The sequence below is a fragment of the Lactuca sativa genome, chromosome 4 (assembly GCF_002870075.4).
Source record: "Lactuca sativa cultivar Salinas chromosome 4, Lsat_Salinas_v11, whole genome shotgun sequence".
Taxonomy (NCBI): domain Eukaryota; kingdom Viridiplantae; phylum Streptophyta; class Magnoliopsida; order Asterales; family Asteraceae; genus Lactuca; species Lactuca sativa.
In genome coordinates, this window is record NC_056626.2 from 125,911,941 (window position 1) to 125,922,041 (window position 10,101).

Below are 10,101 nucleotides of genomic sequence, written 5' to 3' on the forward strand. Positions count from 1 at the left end.
TTTCAGGAAGCATTTTTGTATTTGTTTAATTTATTTTGTTTTTTACTTGTTAAACATAATAATAATAATAATAATAATAATAATAATAATAATATATGATATCATTGTTTTTTATTTAGTTATGTATTCCATTACATAATAACCTGTTAAAATGGACATGGTTTATAGGATGCAATTCGAATTAAATAAATGAGAATAAAGTCATGTATGTTTTCCATAAGATACAATTGATTATTTTAGTCAAATATGGAGAGTGAAAGTGAAATGTTATTTGTTTCTTCTTAAGTAGTCAATATCTTAATTCATCTTTACATAGACAAAAAAAATATTAAAAAAGTGGTTTAGCATTTTTGCCACTTGGAATAACATTTTGTATTATGCATGCATCATATTGCTTGTTAATTTATTATTTAAATTCCAGATGGATCGCAATACTTGGATGTATGAAATACCACGTGCTAGCAAAAAATATTTGGCAAGTTTGCTTGATTTTCTTAAAGTAGCTGAGGATGATCGGAAGAATAAAGGAGAAAGTCACATCTGGTGTCCTTGTGAAAAGTGTCAAAATTGTCATAAGTTTAATGATTCTTCAATAATACAAGAACATCTAATATGTGAGGGGTTTATGAGTGGGTACACACGATGGTCACGACATGGTGAACTGTTAATTGATAATGATATAACTGCTCCAGAGTGTAGTCATGATGAGGCTGATGGTCATTTGGATAGTGAGAGTTGTGATGGTTTAGATGACATGTTGCATGATCTGGAGGATAATGTTGCAGAAAAAGATCATCAAAAATTCCAACAGTTGTTTGAAGACTCTGAAAAACCATTGTATGTTGGATGTACAAAATTTACCAAACTTTCAGCCGTGCTAAAGTTGCTTAACTTAAAAGCAAACAATGGTTGGAGTGATAAGAGTTTCACAAGCCTATTAGAGATATTGCATGAAATGCTTCCCGAACAAAATGAGTTACCTATTTCATTATATCAAGCGAAGAAACTGGTGTGCCCAATGGGCTTGGAAATTGAAAGAATACATGCATGTCCAAACGATTGTATCCTTTATAGAAACGAGTACGCTGACCTACATGAATGTGTTACATGTGGAACATCACGGTATAAGCGAGAAAGCGAAACAGAAAAAAATAGTGATGTGACAAAGAATGGCCCCCCTGCAAAACTATTATGGTATTTTCCTATCATACCAAGACTTAAACGATTATTTACAAATGCCAAAGAAGCCAAACTATTGCGTTGGCATGCTGAAGATCGTACGATAGACGAAAATATGAGACATGTTGCTGATTCACCACAATGGAGGAATATTGATTCTAATTTTGAAGAATTTGGTAAGGAGATTAGAAATATAAGGTTTGGACTTAGTTCGGACGGAATTAATCCGTTCGGAAGCATGAGTAGTCGCCATAGCACATGGCCGGTTCTTCTATGCATCTACAATCTTCCACCTTGGTTATGCATGAAACGAAAATATATCATGATGACTTTGCTAATTCAAGGTCCAAAGCAACCTGGGAACGATATTGATGTGTATTTGGCTCCATTAATTGATGATATGAAGGAATTGTGGAACTCGGGCGTAGAAGTATATGATGCCTACATGAAGGAAAATTTCCAACTTCGAGCGATGATTTATTGCACCATAAGTGATTTTCCTGCATATGGAAACTTGTCAGGATATACTACAAAAGGAGGAAAGGCATGTCCTATTTGTGAAGATGACACATGCTCGTTATGGTTAACAAATTGTAAGAAGAATGTATTCATGGGTCATAGAAGGTCCCTTCCAGTAAAACATGTGTATCGTACACAAAAACATTTGTTCGATGGTAAAATTGAAGACAGAGTGACAAGACCACCAATGAAGGGAGAAGATGTATTATCACGAGTTAATGATTTGAACACTGTGTTTGGAAAGTGTTGTAAAAAACCCCCAAAAAATATTTGGAAGAAGAGGTCTATTTTTTGGGAGTTGCCATATTGGAAGCACCTGGAAGTCCGACATTGTCTTGATCCGATGCATATTGGGAAAAATGTTTTTGAAAGTTTGATAGGCTTGTTATTGAATATTCCTTGGAAAACGAAGGATGGTATCAATGTTCGGGAAGACTTGGTCGAAATGGGAATTCGGCCTGAACTTGCACCTGTTAAGAATGATGGAAAGCGTACGTATCTACCACCAACTTGTTATACCATGTCTAAGGCCGAGAAGACCAAATTTTGTAAATGTTTGCATGGGGTGAAAGTCCCATCCGGCTATTCTGCTAACATTAAAAAGTTGGTGTCGATGAAAGAGTTGAAATTGATTGGTATGAAGTCTCATGATTGTCATGTTCTGTTGACACATATGATTCCCATTGCAATTCGTGGAATAATGCCAGACGGTGTCCGACATGCAATCACAAAGCTCTGTTTATTTTTTAACATGATTCATTCGAAAGTGATTAACCCTGAGGTGTTAGATTCATGGCAACGTGATATTATCATCACTCTCTGCCAACTCGAGATATATTTTCCACCTTCCTTTTTTGATATCATGGTTCATCTAATATCCCATCTTGTAAGAGAAATTAAGGCTTGTGGTCCGATATTCTTACGACACATGTATCCATTCGAGAGATATATGGGTTTCTTAAAAGGGTATGTAAGGAACCGACATCGACCAGAAGGAAGTATTGTTGAAGGATATGCTACAGAAGAGGTAATTGAGTTTTGTACAAGCTATTTAAAAGGTGTGAAAAGTATAGGGGTTCCACATTCTCGACATGAGGGAAGACTTGAAGGTGTTGGGACAATTGGATTGAAGATGGTAGTTCCAGACAGAAACAGTTTCCACATTGCACATTTTACAGTCTTACAACACATGACAGTGGTTGCTCCATACATAAATGAGCACAAGTTACTGTTAAAAGCAAATAATAAAAATAAGAATGATAGATGGTTGACCACTGAGCATAATAAAACTTTTTCACAATGGTTGAAAGACAAGGTGAAACAAAGTTATGGCGGAGAAAACATGGATCCGTTAGTAGTGGAGTTGGGGAACGGCCCACAACATGTTGTTGCAACATACCAAGGCTACGACATTAATGGGTATACATTTTATACTAAGAAGCAAGATGATAAAACTACGCATCAAAATAGCGGGGTTACGCTAATAGCATCATCGACAGAATTTTATAGCACAAATCATGAAACAAGGTCGAGGATCGCTAAAAATTCTTATTATGGTGTCATCCAAGAAATTTGGGAATTGAATTATAATTCCTTTGCTATAGCAATGTTGAAGTGTAAATGGGTCGACAATCGACAAGGTGTTAAAATTGACAACGACGGTTTCACACTTGTTGATCTTTCCACAGACGGTTATGCATCTGAACCATTCATCCTAGCAAAACAAGCTACCCAAGTATTCTTCGTGGAGGACCCAAAAGATTCGACATGGCAGATTGTCTTGCATGGTAAACGACGTATAGTTGGCATTGAAAATGTAGTGGACGAGGAAGAATACAATCAGTTTGATGAACTACCCCCATTTTCTATCGGTATCCCATCTACAGATGTCGATATTGATGATACTGCTTATTTAAGATCAGATCACAATGAAGGATTATGGATTGCAAAAAAACGCAAACGGAAAGCAAGAAAGGTAATAAACTATTTATCTGTCGTGAAACTAAAAAAAGTGATTATAAATTTTTAGTACTTTATAATAACAATTATTACAATTTGTATTTTTGCAGTAACACGTCAGGAGAAAAGACATTAAAATGGAAAATAATGGAAGATGCTTGAACATGATTCAAATTATTTTTAGAATTTTGGTAAGTTATAAATAATTCTAGTATTTTTGGTTAAAATATTATATTATTTTCATTGCACTAGTAAACTACGTTAAAAAAAGCGCTATAAATATTTATGTGTATGCATGTAGATATGTATGTATACCTTTATAATATTAATATTTATAGATATAGTATAAGGATTACTTGGCTATTAAAAAAAAAAAAAAAAAAAAAAAAAAAAAAAAAAAAAGGAAAACGTACACTTACGATATTTATTACTTTTATAATCATTAATTAACACCTTTATTTATTATGAGTATACCGATGGTTATATGCCAAAGGTACTCATAATTTTTCTTAAATCCTAATATTCTTTTCAATATCACATAAAAATGGGTGTGAGTTCCAGTTGCTCCACGATCAAAATTTTGAGGAAAACACTGCTAATTTTTGAGAAACCAGTACCCCATGATCCATTAGATCATGGTAGGAGCAATTTTAGGCGCGCATTTTTCCCCGCTAAATTCAATTTTAGGGTTTAACACTTGAGAATGCAGTTGACGGATCAAAGAAAATTCTCTGAGAGCATCGAAGAGCATACCACAGTGACGAAAGCAAAGAGCAGTTCAATCGATTTGTGAGAACAGGTAATTCTTCTAATCATCATTTTCCCCCGTTTCGTGAACGAAACCCAAGATACAGGCACAAATTAGTGTCATACTATCAAACTTTTTCAAGTTCTTTTCTTTCCTGGTTTCTGTGCATATAACAAATTGTAACTTCGCACTTTCAAGTTAGCGATGTAGTATTTTGTTACAGAAAATATAAATGAGAATTGGTATTCCGGTTCGACCCAAATGACTTCAAAGATGGATTACCGTGTATTGTTTGTATATTAGAGCTCGATGAAGGAGAAAAAACTCAGAATTCTACTGTAGCCATGGATTTCATGTTGAATGATGCATTGATATGTGGTTTCATTCACATTCAACTTGCCCTATGTGCAGAAACCCTGTTTCCGATCAGATTGAAATTTCAGTCTGAGTATTTGTTTGAAATTCGTCAAACACAAGAAGAATCAACAGAAAATGGGGATTCACAAACTTTCCTAACAAATATCTTGTTCTGGGGATATTTAACTGAAGTTAGCATGCTAACTTCTCAATTTGAAGAAGCCAACAATCATCATCATACACCTATTTCAACTTCTTTCTTTTTCTTCACCATAATACACATTAACAATAACTTCCTTAATATGCATATCTGAAATTATGTTACTTGATTTTGTAGGCATACAATGGATCAACCACAAAGGAAAAAAAGAAGTGTGACACTGATAAGGGGAAACCCGAGAAACAAAGTGGATTTGGAAATTGAATTTGATGAGCTAGGCCAAAATATCGGAGCTACCCAATCTCAGTTTAGCAATTATTGTGGAGTCATGGTAAGGACGAGGATTTCTATCCTCATATTGCGTTGGGATGAAGTTCCTAAGGCTGAAGTTGATGAACTGTGGTTAAACATTAAGGTATTTGTGTGATCTTGTTAATTGTACTTTCATTTAATTGATACATTCATATATATATATATATATATATATATATATATATATATATATATATATATTACTAATATTTATTGTAAAAAAAACAGAAACATTGGAATATAGAAGATGATAGCCACAAAAAACAGGTACTAAAAATTTGCAATCAGGCATGGAAGGCTTACAAGAGCAGGCTTGTTACCGAATACCTAAAGAAGGGTAGAAATCCAGTACCTGAATATCCATACCTGGATGAGCCTACATGGAACGCTTTTGTTCAACTCAAAACATCACCGAGCTTCCAGGTTTAGCTCACTTTACCCCTCTTTATATGATAATAGGATATTGCAATGTTTCTAATTCTGCTACTTCTTTCCAGGAAATAAGCAGCAAAGCTACAGAGACTGCAAGGTTGAATAAGTATCCACCACGGATAGGCCCACGTGGTTATCGTGGTATGAAACCTCAATGGGAAAAGGAGATGGAGTCTGGTAATTCAACAGAGTTCCATAATATAAGAAGTGAACGTGCAAGGAATTTTATCCTTGCTAGGTTAAAACGTGATCCCACAGGGATGTACTCGTTACCTACTAATCTCTACCCCTTGGCATCTGACTTGGTAAGTTAAGTATTCATTTTGTAATGTTATCATTTATTTTAAAACTATTTAGAATTTAACTACCCTTGCAATTTTATTTGGACTAACAGATTGAAAAAGATACCCAATTATCTCATGGAGATTGGTTTCCTGGACCTGGAGAAGATGTGCTTACAGAGGTGTTAGGACCCGAGCATCCAGGTCGTACGAGGGCTGTTGGGCACAATGTTGGCTTGAGACAATCCATGCCTAGGGTTGATAAGAAAAAAAGGAAGAGCCATGATAAAAATACCTTTGAAGATATGAAGGAGAAGATGAGGATCGAGGTAGAGGCTATGATGGAGGCCAAAATGGAAGCCAAGATAGAAGAGATGAATGCTCAGATTGAAGAGATGAAAACATATATGCATCGGTTTCTCTCAAAAAATGAAGGCAGACACATTACCAGTCCGGTGTTGAAGAAAAATAGTGTCGTCTCTACTGTATCAGATGAGTTGGATGGGATAAAGGTAATCATCTGTTTTTTTCTTATATACAAGATATTTGATCATATATTAACATGTACATTATATGTTTGCAGACTCCTACTGCTTGCGAGTTAATGATACCATACGGTGCGATGAACCAGAAATGTGCAAAAGGGATGGTCTTTCCATATGGGAATGGACAAATACATTCAGTTCCTTTAAATGCAAATCATTTGAAGGTATCCATAGACAAGATCTATGATCAATATGATTGTATCCCTCTTCCTGTCTCGACCGAAGAAGCGAGTAAGCTGTATGATGTGCTTCATGGTATAGTTCAGTGGCCAAGGAATGCAATTAAGATCATTCAGGTACATAGAATTATCGTTAACATTGTTTAGTATTAGAGTAATAAATAGTTGTGCAAACATCTAACTTGTTAACAGCCCTCACAGATCAAGCTAAATGTTGAACAAGATAAAAGATGTTCCTCTCTACCGGTAGCTACCGACCCGGTAATTTCTGAAACCTTATTAGTTATTATATGCATATATGTTAAATTGTACCAATGTGTGATAATCAAACAATTTTTTAATGTGCATACAAAAACAAAGCAACCTCGCATAACCAAGAGTGTGCCAGCAATCTCAAAGGGTGTTGTGAAGAAGACCAAGCCAGCAAAGGAAAGTTTGATACCACATACTTCTAATAATCAAGTCGAGCTAGAAAAAATGCCCCTGGTCATGAGAAGAATGTATAAACGTTTGATGAATCGTGAAGCTCCTGGTGATGCGATTTATGTTGAAGCCGAACCAGGGATCCTTGGAGCTCAGAAAATTGAAACATACATTTACCCCGAGGAGATTTTACGCCTGTTGAATAAACAATGGCTTGATATTAGTGTCATAACTTGGTTTCAAATGTAAGTACAAACAACAATGTTTAAATTATTTTTGTTTATAGTATTTACATTTATAATGTATATTTTTTGGTTTGTAGCATGTTACATTCAATGCTTGAAACACATGGTGGGAATAAAGTGAACAAATGTGCTTTCATTTCCCCGAGTGAGATTCAGGCAACGATATGCGAGTCAAATGGTGAGGGTGTTGTAAGTTACATTGTCGATGCAATGCGCGTCCATGAAGACAAAGAGTTTTTTGTCGCACCCTATTGGCAAGGGTATTTAATCTTACTGCTTTCATTTTTATTGGCTTTATTTCTTTATTGTGTATACTAAATGTATTAACATTACTAGATTACATTGGACGCTGCTAGTAATCTGCCCTAACAAAGGCACAGGGTATATCTTGGATTCCCTAAAAAATTCGAATGAAAAGGCCGTGGAGAACTACATAGTCGTGAAATATGTCGAAGAGTAAGAAATCTTTTTGTATTTCCGACTGTTATTTCTTTCTATGGCTTTTTATTTATTTATTTTTTTCTAATCTTCATTTTAGGGCTGTTGCAAGTCTTAAGGAAGATATCGAGACAACACATCCAATGAATTGGACACTTGTTGAGGTAAAAAGTACTTCATGGGTACCCTGAACCTGCTTCTTCTTAATTTTTTTTATTAAAAACTGTTACCTGGAACACGGAACCTGTTCCATCATTGGATCAAAACCCTAGGTTCAAAGTAAAGTTCTTTAATCCTTTATTGTTCAAATTTGTAGTGCAACCAACAACCATCAGGTTGGGAGTGCGGTTTTTATGTCATGAGATGGATGTTTGAGTTCGTGTTGACTCGACAATATGAATTCCCAAACAAAGTATGTATCTTAAATCTTTGTGCAATTTGTCTAATATGTTAAAAATTATTTATTAAGTTATAATTTATTTTTTAACTTATATATAGAGCAACTGGAACGATAAAAATCCGTTTCCGGATTGGGTGTTAAATGAAATCATCGTTATGTGGAGTTCAAGGTTCGAGAGTAAGTATTTGAGTCAAGTTCCCCTTTGAAAGGTTAGTTATTCTTACCTAATTTTTTTATTAAATCATTTTACTTTAATGTACTTGATTATTATAACATTGCACTTACATTTAATTTTATACAACATTGTACCTAAAAAAACTCATGAAGACATTGTACTTTTAAAAATGAACCTATTGTAGCATCGTACTTTCAAATCTTTATCTTATTAGGACATTAAACTACGAAAAATATATATTGTAAAAAAAACTTTTAATTTGGAGGATCTTGCTATTATGTCATATATAACAATAGGAAGAAATGATAGTAGGATGTCTTAATAAACAAATAAATGAAACTATGTTGCTATTTCCTGCAATTATCTCTTTTTTTTCTCATGAAAGTTATATGTTCTCTTTTTTCCATTAGTTGCAACTTTTAGTTTCTTTTCTTCTCTTATGTGGCAGGTATGTGGCTGAAATTATGGAGTTTCACATCTACCAGATGCATCTATTTGTCTTTTTATATATTTAACTTTTGTTGATTAGGATGGACAAATTTGGATTATTGCAAATTATGTTTGAATTGGATATTGTTAATTTTAGAAATTAATGACTAATCATGCTTTTATTTTGACTTTTATATACATCCTGATTGTTCATGATATGTTTGTGTATAAATTATTTATAGACATGTTTTTTTTTATAGAAAACTGTAATTATTATGTTTAATTTATGAAATATATTTATTTAGAATGTCCTTAGGCAATAAGAAACTGTGGTTTAAAATATTTTAAAAAGAGTACGGTTACATTGAAAAAGTAGTATTCTATGTGTTTCGTTAAAGAATAAGGCTATTTTTAAAAAACCCTAAAACCGTATTTTATAATGATTATAGAGTATTGGTTTTGCAACCGTATCATATTATCTAAAAAACCGTACTTTATGATGATTGTAGAGTACGGTTTTGCAACCGTACTGTATTATCTAGAAAACCGTACTATATGATGATTATAGAGTACGGTTTTACAACCGTATTGTATTACATGTTCGAATAGGAAACCCCCCTTATAGAGTACGGCTGCAAAACCGTATTCTATGCTTCGTTTTAACAGTATTCTATGTGTTATTTTGTAGTAGAGTCGTGTGAAATGTATCACTATAATCCTTTTTATCTAAACTGTAGATTTATTATGTAATAACATAGTTTTTATAATCATATTTAATATATTAATCATTTAATTTTTTTTTTTTGACAAAACAGTGTTTGCAGTCAATCCAACATAATCAAATCCACATTTTAATTTTATAATCCGTTCAATCTAATTTTTCATAATATAAATTAGTAACAAAAGACTTGTATTTTATTTTTTAGAGTAAATTACACGAATGGTCCCTATGGTTTAGGATAATTTACGCCTTTGGTCCCCAACTTATTTTTTTAACTCGGAAGGTCCCTACTGTTTGTTTTTGTTACGCGCTTGGTCCCTATCCTACCTAAAAAAAGTACTTTGCCCTTGATTTTTTAATTTATTTAAATAAATATGCCCTCAACCTCATCTCCCTCACCTTACCTTATCCACCCCATCATTTTTCTCTATTTAAATAATAGTATTTTTAGGTAAGATAGGGACCAAACGCGTAACAAAAACAAATAGTAGGGACCAAGCGCGTGACAAAAACAAACAGTAGGTACCTTCCGAGTTAAAAAAATAAGTTAGGGACCAAACATGCAACTTACCCCAAACCATAGGGACAATTCGTTTAAT

General features: G+C 33.8%; 2 protein-coding genes across 3 annotated transcripts; both read left to right on the forward strand.

Annotated features, from left to right (window-relative positions):
• Positions 1-450: 450 nt before the first annotated feature.
• On the forward strand, positions 451-4,067 carry LOC111904991 (uncharacterized). Its single transcript, XM_023900674.3, has 2 exons — positions 451-3,673; positions 3,768-4,067. The coding sequence occupies exons 1-2, from the start codon at positions 626-628 to the stop codon at positions 3,768-3,770; spliced, it is 3,051 nt and encodes a 1,016-aa protein (XP_023756442.3). The 5' UTR covers positions 451-625; the 3' UTR covers positions 3,771-4,067.
• Positions 4,068-4,204: 137 nt separating this feature from the next.
• Positions 4,205-8,975, forward strand: LOC111904992 (uncharacterized). 2 transcript variants are annotated; one of them, XM_023900676.3, is made up of 14 exons: positions 4,205-4,456; positions 5,100-5,337; positions 5,463-5,657; positions 5,732-5,971; positions 6,061-6,459; positions 6,531-6,788; positions 6,873-6,932; positions 7,032-7,339; positions 7,417-7,599; positions 7,676-7,795; positions 7,878-7,941; positions 8,094-8,189; positions 8,276-8,386; positions 8,801-8,975. In XM_023900676.3, exons 2-13 carry the CDS (start codon positions 5,107-5,109, stop codon positions 8,381-8,383), a joined length of 2,262 nt encoding a protein of 753 aa, XP_023756444.1. In that variant the 5' UTR covers positions 4,205-4,456; positions 5,100-5,106; the 3' UTR covers positions 8,384-8,386; positions 8,801-8,975. The 2 variants fall into 2 exon arrangements, with proteins under 2 accessions (XP_023756444.1, XP_023756443.1); XM_023900675.3 differs by having other exon boundaries at positions 4,206-4,456; positions 6,864-6,932.
• The last annotated feature ends 1,126 nt before the right edge of the window (positions 8,976-10,101 follow it).